The 10557-nt window shown below is 49.0% G+C and overlaps 5 protein-coding genes across 5 annotated transcripts; 1 reads left to right on the plus strand and 4 right to left on the minus strand.

The window, feature by feature from the left end:
• Positions 1-641: 641 nt before the first annotated feature.
• On the minus strand, positions 642-1532 carry EV420DRAFT_1565356 (putative zinc-finger-containing protein). The gene is made up of 3 exons (XM_060474023.1): positions 1345-1532; positions 988-1290; positions 642-929 (listed from the first exon to the last, which is right to left on the minus strand). The coding sequence occupies exons 1-3, from the start codon at positions 1504-1506 to the stop codon at positions 693-695; spliced, it is 702 nt and encodes a 233-aa protein (XP_060326983.1). The 5' UTR covers positions 1507-1532; the 3' UTR covers positions 642-692.
• A 949-nt stretch (positions 1533-2481) lies between these two features.
• EV420DRAFT_1647026 (uncharacterized protein) lies at positions 2482-2831 on the minus strand (the record flags this gene model as incomplete). The annotated part of the gene is made up of 3 exons (XM_060477995.1): positions 2482-2543; positions 2593-2681; positions 2737-2831. The coding sequence occupies 3 exons, from the start codon at positions 2829-2831 to the stop codon at positions 2482-2484; spliced, it is 246 nt and encodes an 81-aa protein (XP_060326984.1).
• A 1113-nt stretch (positions 2832-3944) lies between these two features.
• EV420DRAFT_782801 (uncharacterized protein) lies at positions 3945-5315 on the minus strand. Its single transcript, XM_060483452.1, has 2 exons — positions 5130-5315; positions 3945-5068 (listed from the first exon to the last, which is right to left on the minus strand). The coding sequence occupies exons 1-2, from the start codon at positions 5139-5141 to the stop codon at positions 4058-4060; spliced, it is 1023 nt and encodes a 340-aa protein (XP_060326985.1). The 5' UTR covers positions 5142-5315; the 3' UTR covers positions 3945-4057.
• A 1150-nt stretch (positions 5316-6465) lies between these two features.
• EV420DRAFT_1565390 (uncharacterized protein) lies at positions 6466-8764 on the plus strand. Its single transcript, XM_060474024.1, has 6 exons — positions 6466-6575; positions 6620-6841; positions 6894-7598; positions 7653-7856; positions 7922-8641; positions 8692-8764. The coding sequence occupies exons 2-5, from the start codon at positions 6635-6637 to the stop codon at positions 8345-8347; spliced, it is 1542 nt and encodes a 513-aa protein (XP_060326986.1). The 5' UTR covers positions 6466-6575; positions 6620-6634; the 3' UTR covers positions 8348-8641; positions 8692-8764.
• A 235-nt stretch (positions 8765-8999) lies between these two features.
• On the minus strand, positions 9000-10557 carry EV420DRAFT_1275232 (fungal-specific transcription factor domain-containing protein; the record flags this gene model as incomplete). Its single annotated transcript, XM_060467890.1, has 7 exons — positions 9000-9248; positions 9295-9539; positions 9599-9716; positions 9770-9929; positions 9982-10042; positions 10100-10256; positions 10313-10557. Coding segments are annotated over 7 exons (1235 nt in total), but the record flags the coding sequence as incomplete, so codon positions are not given.

Below are 10557 nucleotides of genomic sequence, written 5' to 3' on the forward strand. Positions count from 1 at the left end.
TTTCAACTCTGACCGTCAACATCGCTCGTAATTTCAAGAGAGGATCCTTGACATAATGTCAACGAGGACATCTGTTCTGCTATGGAACCCGCAGCGGCCTCGTCGTTGCCATCGCACCCCGTATCTGCAGCGCCTTTCCCATTGTCCGCTTCGTCAACGGTACGTATCCCTCCATGGGGTTTCCCTTGTTATTCATCGTTCACCCCAGGCGACGATGGCCCCATTCTCGTTGACCTCCTTCAGATGCACAAAAAAACACAATCTCTAAGATCGTATCGAGCTCCTAGGCTCTCGCACGAATAGCGTTCAAGTGGGCCGGAAACCGTCGAATACATACATGTACGAATAAGGTTAGTCGTCACTGAGCCATATTGTAAAACTTGCAATTGGGAGATGTAGAGACCGCGGAAACATGTCGAAACTTTACTTAGCAAGTCGACAAACACCAAAGCCGCTGCACAGTTGATTTGTTCAAGGTTTTTATAAATTGTATTGATGATAAGAGCAGGTTCAAGTCCGTTATATCAAGTGTCCATATGAAAAATATAGAATATAAACGTCCAAAAGGCGATTATAGATATGGGAGGTATCATGGGAGACGCATGGTATATATAGCAGCATGAGAGCATGTATGGGTGTTCGGTAGATCAATTTGAAGACCTCGTGCGACACCACCGAGCCATTTGGTTTCGTCACTCCTGGGAGATATATATCTTCCGGAGCTGGTCTTCGGTGGCTCGTTCGTCGCAGACGGGACACGCCTCTGTATATTTCAGCGCGGCGCGAATGCACCGTACGCAATACACATGTCCACACGGAGTCGCGCAGAGGGTCGTGTGCTTCTTTTGGCACATCGGACACGAGAAGTGAGACGTCTCTTCGACGTCTTCTTCATCGCTCTCCTCTGCGTCGTCGGTTGCCGCGTTATTCTGAAAGGCCCAACATCAGGACGGTACTAGAGGCGGAGAAAAGGAAAACACTACTCACAAACAATGGCGGCAACCTTAGATACTCCGGGTCTTCAAAGTCGTACTCATTGCTGTCTTCCCATGATGTATCAAGGGGCTCGTCTCCTGATTCGGAGACTTCATCAGGATATTCCTCTTTGCCCCTTTCATCCTCCCAGCCGTCTTCGAGGTCATAATAGTCCTCTTCTTCTGAATCATCGTCGTCACTGTCGTCATCGTCGGAGCCATGGACCTGCTCCATGTGGACGCGAAACCCTGCCGCTGTACGACAGTGCTTATCGCAGGGCACACAATAGTGATGATTTGGCGCAGTGACACAGTGCTATGAAAGGAACACGTTAGTTTGGTCGACAAGCGCGGAGATGTAACAACTTACACGACGAAGAATTTGGCCATTCAAAAATCGACGGCCACATCTCCAACATTCCGGATGGTCGTTGGAGTTCATAATGTGCTCGGCTCGTTGCCGTTTATCGAAGAAGTACTCATCGCACAGGGCGCAGTACACTCCGTCCATGCATATCATATCGGTAGACATGATGATAGATGATAATAGTTGTTTGGTTCGATGGTAGTTGTTGTTGGTTGTTCAAAGTGTGTTAATGTGGGGATCCAGGCAGAGAGGCCTCCACTTTATACATTTTGTCGGTATGCGCGTGTTTTGGTACGTCTTAGACATGGAATCCGGAGAAACCAGTCCCGGTTCTTCGAATATGGCCCCTCGAGTTGAAAGGAGGCAATTTTGGTTCCATGGAAGTATCGTCTGCGATCGGTTAAAAGGGGCCATTGCTGGACACAGTTTCGCGGGGCAGTGAACCCTTGTCCGATAGCGGCTATGGGTAACCAGTGCGGTGTGATCATGCTCGAGGAACGATGACGAGGTGCCGAATGAGATTCTCCGTAGCGACTCGATTGCTTCCGTGCCTCTATACTAACGCAGGTCTCACTGATACGTCGAAGAGGAAATCGATCCGGCGAAACAATGTTCCAAGACCACCGATTTCTCCGCGGACGAGGAACTCTGTCAACAGATAGGTGAGCGTGCAGCGAGAAAATGAAGTGCACGGTACGAACTTGTTGAGGATCTGATGTCAGCCTGATCAGCCTAAAAGGAAAGCGAGCGGGCGCTTGAGGCAGTATCTGAAGCCACAAAGATAGCAGCAGCAGTTGTTCTATGTAATGCATAAGCAATCCATTTTTGGGAACAAAACGAGGCAGGAAGGGCTACCTAGCAGGGTGACTCAGTATTGCTCTTGCGTCCACTGAGCGTGACGACTCCGCGGGGATAGCATCCATACGTAGCTTCAGGGCCTCGTGCAAGGATATCGTGATATCCGGTCCAATGGCAGCAACTCTGACTAAATCCAGGTCAAACCGTTCCTTCAGAAATGGTAGAACAAATCCTGCAGCTGACGGTGCGAAAAACGTGACAATCTACATGGCTCACTGGCATTCAGTGTCTCGACGACGATGCCTTTCAAATACTGCCATGTCTGCTGTCCTGGAAGACTCTTCACGGATGTGGTTGTTGGGCATTCGAGGCAGTAGCCTTCTCGACAACATAGAAAGGAAATGCTGTCGTTGAGGGTTAGATCAAGATATTAGGTAGGCGTATACGACGTACCGTCGTTCCCTGCACCGTTTGCCTTCTCCCAAGCTTTGAATGAGCGTGCACTAGTCATCATAATTCCATCGAAATCGCCCAACGCGGTTCTTGGCAAGAGTTCAGTGATATTGAGCACCGTCTCGAGCACTGGAATCAAGATACATGTTCGTTGCAGCAAAGGCGACTTCATACTGGTCCTGGCCACTGTCAAACGACGATACCGGGTCGTGAGGAAGGAGAATGTTGGCCCTGGACATCATGATGGTCGGGAGCAAAGCGCGGGACAGGGTAATGTGACCTTGATCATCGACCGTGTCGACCGTCACGATGTCTACGATTCGCTCTCACTGTCGTCCAGGACGATTCCGACCTCGAAGACGAAGACTACATTCCACCGTCCGGCGATGCTGGTGCGTATTTGATATGTGGTGACGAGATTCTGCTCACCCTGCTGCAGTAGCGTCCAAGTTCTCGAACGCCTGCAGCAGCCATGAAGAACAGGGTGCTAGATGTCGACTAATATCTTCGGCAGTTTTAGACGAGATACCGTGAAGATTTCTGTTTGTCCTTTGACTGGAATCCGTGGCGTCAACTACGACAAAACATCAGGAACTAAGAAGGTGGAAGTTGAGATAGAGAAAGAATGTCTTATCATTGGCAAGAATGTCATTGCACGTCCACTACCGTGTTTCTGTAGCGCTTCGCTCTTACTGCATTCCATAGAGAAACTGCTGAACACGATCATCATTATAACTAGAGCTGTCATTACCTCCACGAGTCATTAGAATGTCCCTTTCATGCGGAATTCTTGATAGAACGGCAAATACACATTGTTATATCGGACAGTGAAAACAGGCTTTCCAGTCCTACAGTTTGCAGTTTAAAGGGCGCTAGAGTCGGCTTCTTGTTTCAGTAAACAACGAATACCATTTCTCTTTTATCCGACTACTTCCCTCTATCTGACATGAACACAAGAACTAATTTCGTCCAGAAGCTACACATAAATACGACGCTCCTCCGGTTTGTAATATCGGTAGGCAACAATTGCAACATCGAAGCCCCCAGCTTTCATCTCATGCAACCGTCTGAGATCATCATCAGCCCAATCACAGAACGTGTCCACATTATAATCTGAAAATGTCGAGGTGACATGGAACTTCCTCAATGAGGACTGTCGCCGCGCCTCAATCATGTCCACCATCGTGCGATTAAAAAAGAAAACCCGGGTCCAGTCATACCAAAGAACCAGATCGAACATGATGCTCTCTAGACGTGGGACGAGCTCAGGCGACTCTAATAGATGGCAGAAGAGACTCCGCACGCTGTCATCGTCGCTAATATGCCAATCACGCGCCCTGACTCGGACGCTGAAAGAGGCTAGAGCAGGTGATAATCGGAAGATAGGGAAAGTAAACTTTCATTCAGATGGACGTCGGAAATGGACAGATGGGTAAGAGTGTGGCACTGTGAGTGGGAGAGAAGATCATGGAAATCTCCTAAGCAACCTGCAATGTCCTCGAGAGTTCGAAAGAGGTTCGGCGTGCTTCAGTTGCGGAAGGGACAGACTATGGAATAAGGTTTCTTCGCAGCCTGAGAAGTACGTGACAGCTGGTTTCGATATACGCGGCCAGGCGGCACCCGCTCCAACGCAATGATATGATGTATGAAATTCTGTTAATTTTGGGGAATGACGCAGTAGGTTGATGAAATACGTGTGTATCTCATCTGATGCATGCCAATCCCTCCTTTCGTCTTTAAAGGACTCGAGATTGGCATATGAGACGGGAACAAGTGTAGTAGGACCTAGACCAACCAGAGTCATATTCTTCAGTTTCGGCGTATGTTCGAATGCATCAATGAGATCGAGGCTTGGCCCAGGATGGTCATGGTCACGCTGAATGTAGCACTCCTCCAATTGCACGAGTCGCCCACGAAGACAGGCGAGATGAGACGGTTCCTGATGACTGAGGGCATGATAGATCTTTGACCAGCGCCCGGCATGAGCAACCACTTGTTCCCACATGGCACACTGGAACGGTTCCTCCGCACGGTAGGACATGAGGAATTCGATATCCAATACGTGTTGGCCCGACCGAGACAGCACCGTTCGAAGCATTGAGATAGGATCTCTCTTTCCCCTCAATTCGTCATCATTAAAGTCGATGTCTATTTCTGACCACATCGCGGAACACATGGAAGTCGACACGGATCTCCATGACCTGCAGACCTGTGAAATGGCCCAGGAATGGTGCTGTATGTCGAAGATGCTACACGAAGAGTCCAGACTTGAAGCGCGCGAGAAAGTTTCTATGAGAATCTCGATGGGAACTTTGTGCTGCGCGGGCGCTGGCGCCGATGGACTTTCAGGAAGGGCAAGTTGGACGCATGGGTGCTGGGACGACGACTTGGAAGGGTTGTCAAGATTTGATGCAGTAATTGACAACACGCATAGAGGATCGTGCTCAGCACTGCCTTTGAATTCGCACTGACGCTTCTGAATGAGAAAATTAAGCTTAAGGCTGAAGCGAAGGGATATTATCAATATTACTACTCACGTTATTAGCCATAGGGATGCAGGTAAGCCACCCGGCGGGTAGTGATTGGAAATTCGTTTAGGCTAGAGATTGCGATCGGGTATGACCACGACAGAATTTTTAAGGACGGAGACACCGAGAAGGAGTCACCGTCGTATGTAGAACTAAGAAAGGAGAAAAATACTGTGGGAATCCTTGAACGCCAGAATAAACATCCCCGCCCTGGGAAACTTGCTCGGAATTTGCCGATATCAGCTTTTTAACCCTTGGTCTCCCTTGGTGCGCTATATCTTACCTTTTGACTATGGCGTCTGTGGCACATTCCTCAAAATCGCAGGTGCTGAATGAACCTTGTGAGTAAGGTCTGTCCTTTGAACGTGCTGATGTTTACTGTGATTCAGCTTAATTTATGGTCTATATATGAAGGAAGAAACCTAGCATAGTCAAGATTCCGTTCATCAGCCCAAAGGGGTCTGATTTTATGGGCGTAATAACGTGTAAAAATCGGGTAGGTACAAGTGCGATTTCCCCTGAAAGAAGTTATTTGCGAGTGCGCAAGTTCACTTTCATCCTTTTTCAATTTAGGTAATTTCTATGGACAATGAGATATATACCGCTGCAATACACGTCATCGCGCGTTTGCTACCTAGACGTCTGGATAATATCTGGGAAGCGGGCTGGGATCGGGCTGCGCTTGAACGGACCGCCGGTATTCAATACAAGTTCTTATTTCGTTGCTGTCATGACCAGAACTCCGGAAGGCTCCTTCAGTTTCCTGTTGATCTGCTCTAGTTGCTTTCCCCATTTTTTCTTCGTTTTCTCAGGCTATCGACTCATTTATTTCCCTTAGTTCCTCGGAAGTGGGGACTCTGTGTTTGCTCCCCAATAGCAGACTATCCTGAAGGCGGCTTCGAATCCAAGGTACGAATTGTACAATCATTTTTTCTGCACTGAAACAGATTTTGTCATGGTCCAGATAGTTAATCGAAAAATCAAACGCTCTGCTGCGAGGCGGTGGTGCATCGACTCTGAGCTCAGTGTAGAAACAGTTTCAGAGAATTCAAGATCTCTCAGTATCAGTATGGCCCACTGAACAGCATAGGCACTGTATGCATTCCCATGAGGTCGCTTTTGGTACGGTACATAAACACTGATCAGTTATACAGCAGGTGGGACGGAGTTTCACATAAATCACGGCCCATCGACCAAAATACCTGCAATCGCAGCTGATCGGTACCAGTATGTCGTGATGGCCCCTTTTTCCACTTAACCTCTGACGCCTGAGACCTCAATTTGTAACAGAGGGGCAGTCACATCTCTACCACGACCATGGCCCGTAGATTTTCCCGTACCAACAAGCCCACTCGCAAAGCTCCCAATCTCCATCCAACGGGAAGATGCCGACACCCTTTCCTCGAACGAGAGCCTGGCTGGGGAGATGAAGAGGGTGTCGATAATCCAGTCCCGGTATTCCTTCAATGACACTCAAACTCTTTCTAACACATGCGTAGTTCAATGAGCTGACGATGTGTGAGCTCTCTGCAACAATACGTGATAAACCTAACTGGTGGGAGAAATGCAAGGATCCAGCAATTCGTGCCAAGTGGAAGGAGGAGGCCGCAACTCAAAAGTGGAGCTATAAGTGTCGGCCGCTTCAGGAGGACGAGATAGACTATGTGCTCGATGAGCTTGAAGAATATGCTGCTGTTCGAGATTCAGATACTGGAATTGAAGTGAGTACACATCTTCCCCCTTTTGATTTACTGCTAATGAACTATGTGATAGCCATCTTGCTATCGTCGAATCTGGCAATCAGACAACCTAATCGAAAGCACCCTTCGTGAATCCCTTGTATCCTCTGTAGCATCCCTCGAGAACGTCCCCGATGCTGAAAAAGACTGGCATCCACGGGCCAACGAGCAAGTCTTGGACCTCGTCCATCCTTCCCTTTACTGTATCGTTTACGACCGTACTCTCATTCGGAACGCCGACGGATCAGCTGTTCCCCTTCGATGTGAACTATCGCAAGACGACGACTCAGTCGCTGATTATACCATCTCGCGTTTCTCATGGCTCCCTACAGACTTTCTCATCTCGCTAGATGGCAAAAGCGCCAAGAGTTTAGGATATATTAATAGCATCCATCCGAGAAATGACGCTGCACTACGCACCGTCATCGAGACACTCGTCGCGCGTTTCATCCCACTGTGGTCACGCGTACTCGCCGAGTCTAAAGAAGATTACAAACTCCCATTACGGACTCTCACAAACTATTACTGGGATCCTATAGACTGGGATCATTCTCGTCTACCAGAGAACCCGACTGGCGAGGATTACGAGGTGCAGTACCAAGCTTGGAAGGCAATACGTACAATGCAGTACCCCCGTTTGTTGGAGCCTTACCATCCCGATGATCTGGGCTTTCCAGAACCAATGGACCTGAATGGGAGAAAGCTCCAGGTCATCATCAAGCTTGCGAATATTCTCTTGGTGAGTGTATTCCCTTTCGAGTCTCGAATCTCCCTGTTTTGACGTGTTGCCCAGACACCAGAAAAACCTGTTTACGAAGGAGGATCCTGGCACGTCGAAGGCATGAAGAACGAATGTATCGTCTCCACAGGGATATACTATTACGACCAAGAGAACATCTCGCAGAGCAAGCTTTCTTTCCGCGTGAGCGTCGCAGAGCCAGAGAGCTATGACCAGGATGACGAGGACGGACACTATGGCCGTCTGGGGCTTATCTCGGTAAGCACAGGCCATTGCACTGCTAAGTGAAGCCTCGAATTTCTTCCTTAACTCACAGGGACGAGCCGTTGAACCAAGTCATCGGAAGTGTATCCACCAAAGCGGGCCGTTGCATCGCGTTTCCCAACATGTACCAGCATTGCGTGTCGCCGTTTTCCCTTCTGGATCCCTCAAAACCGGGGTATCGAAAGATCATCGCGCTCTTTCTGGTTGATCCCGAGCTGGAGGTCCCAAGGCCGTCTACGACAAACGTGCCGCCTCAGCGCCGCGATTGGTGGTCCCAAGAGCTGCTTGCGCTGGCGGAGGAAGGTGATAGTTTGTTGGGACGCCTGCCTACGGAGTTGTTGGACCTTATTTTGGACTTTATGGAACTTATGACGAGGGAGGAAGCAGAGGAGTTGAGGCTCCGGTTGATGGATGAGCGGACGGCGTTCATTAGTGAGAATAATGAGAATATGTTCGATACTCCATTCAATATGTGCGAGCATTAGTGTATTTTATTAGTATTTATGTTCCTGAATGGGTTCTTGTAGTCTGTTATCGAGCGTACAAACATACATATGGCAAATCGAAAGATATAGAAGGCACCTAGAGGGTAAAAAAGGCATAAAGGCAGGAAAGAAGACAGATCGGTACCATAGAGATGAAAGGAAGTCGATCCGAATGCCTAACCAGTAACCAGAAACGCAAAAAGTCAATGTTAATCTCAGCGGACAAAGTCTTCCCACCCCAAGGATCCCTCACGAAGTCCAGTTATTCAGATATCGAGCACAGTCACTGTCCAGCCTACGGATTGTCACTGTCAAAAATCTCAATGCGTCGGTGGAGAGACGTACTCCGTGCATGCAGGTGGACCATCGGTAAAGTTTGTGGAACTCGTCAATAAGAGCGAAGAGGTGGGCGTCGGGTCGTCGTTTAGTAGGACATAGTCGACGGGCTTGCTATTATTGCTTTGATCATAGGTGGGGAAGCTCCATCGAGGCGGTATCTCTGCTTGTGGGTTGATAGTAAATGGCCATCCATTCGGAGGAAACGACGATTCGGGGACTGCAGCTGCGGTGGACGACGCTGGAGGGTCCGACGGTCCATCACAACTTGCCGAAGTCAGTTCATAGAGGATATCCCTAGTATCGGACACAGGCATTAGCGGTTGGAGATAGGAAGTACTTGTACCTGCTTACGACAGTAATCCTGCATAATGGTACCTAGTGCATTCCCCTTCAGGATCGATGATAAATGTCGAGAGTGTAAATACTCGTACCCATTTTCCATATCTGCAAGAACTTCCATGCACTTTTGCACGTCGTCCATCTCCCTCCTGGACCCAACATCCGGCCTGTTCGTTCCCCACATGTTGAATAGCAGGATGATCGCAGCGTTGAATGTCAATAGCTACATGCCAGTGGAGATGAGGCCGTAATTTTGCGCGAGGTTACACGTCACTCACCCCAGCGACAGGGAATATCATTCCGCTCCGACAGCTCTGGATATGAGCGACCCGGGAGTAAGAACGGGCCGCATTAGTGCATATGGCTAGAGATGGAAAGCGGGCCTTTGACGGATCATGTTCTGGCGCCGTGATGAAAGGTCTATGAATCAGCATCTGTACGTGGTAGTACGAAAGATGTAGTGCAGCGGATTGGTTGAAATGCATGAGGTTCTCTCGGGCCGGGTCCCATCGCACTGGATTGGATTGAATGGTGGTAGTAAGTTGGGGCGCTGAGGGGAAATTAAATACGTACGGTGTTCCGGGAGGGAGTCCATCCATTTATTGAGTCCCGAATCGAGCTCCACAACGATTTGTTGTTCCCAGTTTTCGTCTAGCAGTTTGAGTATGACTTTGGAGTGGCGGATGGAGTACTGGACAATAGTCAGGTTGGAGGAGGAGACGGAAAGGAAAGGAAGGTACATACGATTGTTCGTAAACAGATCACTAGCAAGCGGGTTAATCGCAGATGGTAATTGAAGTATGATACTGCGGAGGGTTGTCCTGCTGGTTGCGTGAACATCTGCTGAGGGTCCGAATGTTCCCAGTATTCGTCATCGCACTCAGTCGGCAAGTCGACATCAATACTGAAAGGTGTGTCAGATGACGGGAAGAGGGAAAGGACGCAAGAGATAATACTCTTCATCATAGATCATACACGGGCGACCTAGTGCTGAACTGAGTAATCTGTCCATACTCACTAGGCACCTAAAAAGACCATCAGGTACAATCGATTAAGCACCAGCATGCCTCTTACCAAAAGCGCGTTTCCATAGCTCTCCTTCCGCAGTTTTTGTACGGTCGCCGGGCCGTTTCCTATGGGCACCTGCATCCTGTGCTATTCGGAGGCCTATGCCCACGGCTACCCAGGCTTGGTGTGGCACTGATGATCCTAACACGAAATAACCGAGGAGCTAGGATAGACTCAAACGGTGAGAATACCTAACCTAGCAGGAGAAGTCACTCACACAGCAAAGTTGCGTATCAAGCAGAGAAGGCGCATCCATTCCCGGGATAGGCCCTGTTCATACCAATAACTTGATTCGCCCACTTCCAACCACTCGACAGCTTTGAGGTTTCGTCGGACTAATACTCGAGGATCGTCTGAGTATCTGGACGCCACCGCACATACGGCCAGTAGGACAGCAGCAAACGAGGCGTCTTTGAAGTGACGTCCATCTATTACCGATCTCTCCAAAGTTGGTCGGTGTAGCA

The sequence above is a fragment of the Desarmillaria tabescens genome (genome assembly GCF_030435595.1).
Source record: "Desarmillaria tabescens strain CCBAS 213 chromosome Unknown EV420scaffold_38, whole genome shotgun sequence".
Taxonomy (NCBI): domain Eukaryota; kingdom Fungi; phylum Basidiomycota; class Agaricomycetes; order Agaricales; family Physalacriaceae; genus Desarmillaria; species Desarmillaria tabescens.

Excerpts from the sequence above, each read along its gene's own strand:
- EV420DRAFT_1565356 (XM_060474023.1), bottom strand. The coding sequence starts at position 1,506 with ATGTCTACCGATATGATATGCATGGACGGAGTGTACTGCGCCCTGTGC. Across the intron at positions 1,291-1,344 it reads ATGGCCAAATTCTTCGTCGT|CACTGTGTCACTGCGCCAAA; the intron begins GTAAGTTGTTAC and ends TTCCTTTCATAG. Across the intron at positions 930-987 it reads TAAGGTTGCCGCCATTGTTT|AATAACGCGGCAACCGACGA; the intron begins GTGAGTAGTGTT and ends TGGGCCTTTCAG.
- EV420DRAFT_1565390 (XM_060474024.1), top strand. The coding sequence starts at position 6,635 with ATGTGTGAGCTCTCTGCAACAATACGTGATAAACCTAACTGGTGGGAG. Across the intron at positions 6,842-6,893 it reads ATTCAGATACTGGAATTGAA|CCATCTTGCTATCGTCGAAT; the intron begins GTGAGTACACAT and ends ACTATGTGATAG. Across the intron at positions 7,857-7,921 it reads GCCGTCTGGGGCTTATCTCG|CCGTTGAACCAAGTCATCGG; the intron begins GTAAGCACAGGC and ends CACAGGGACGAG.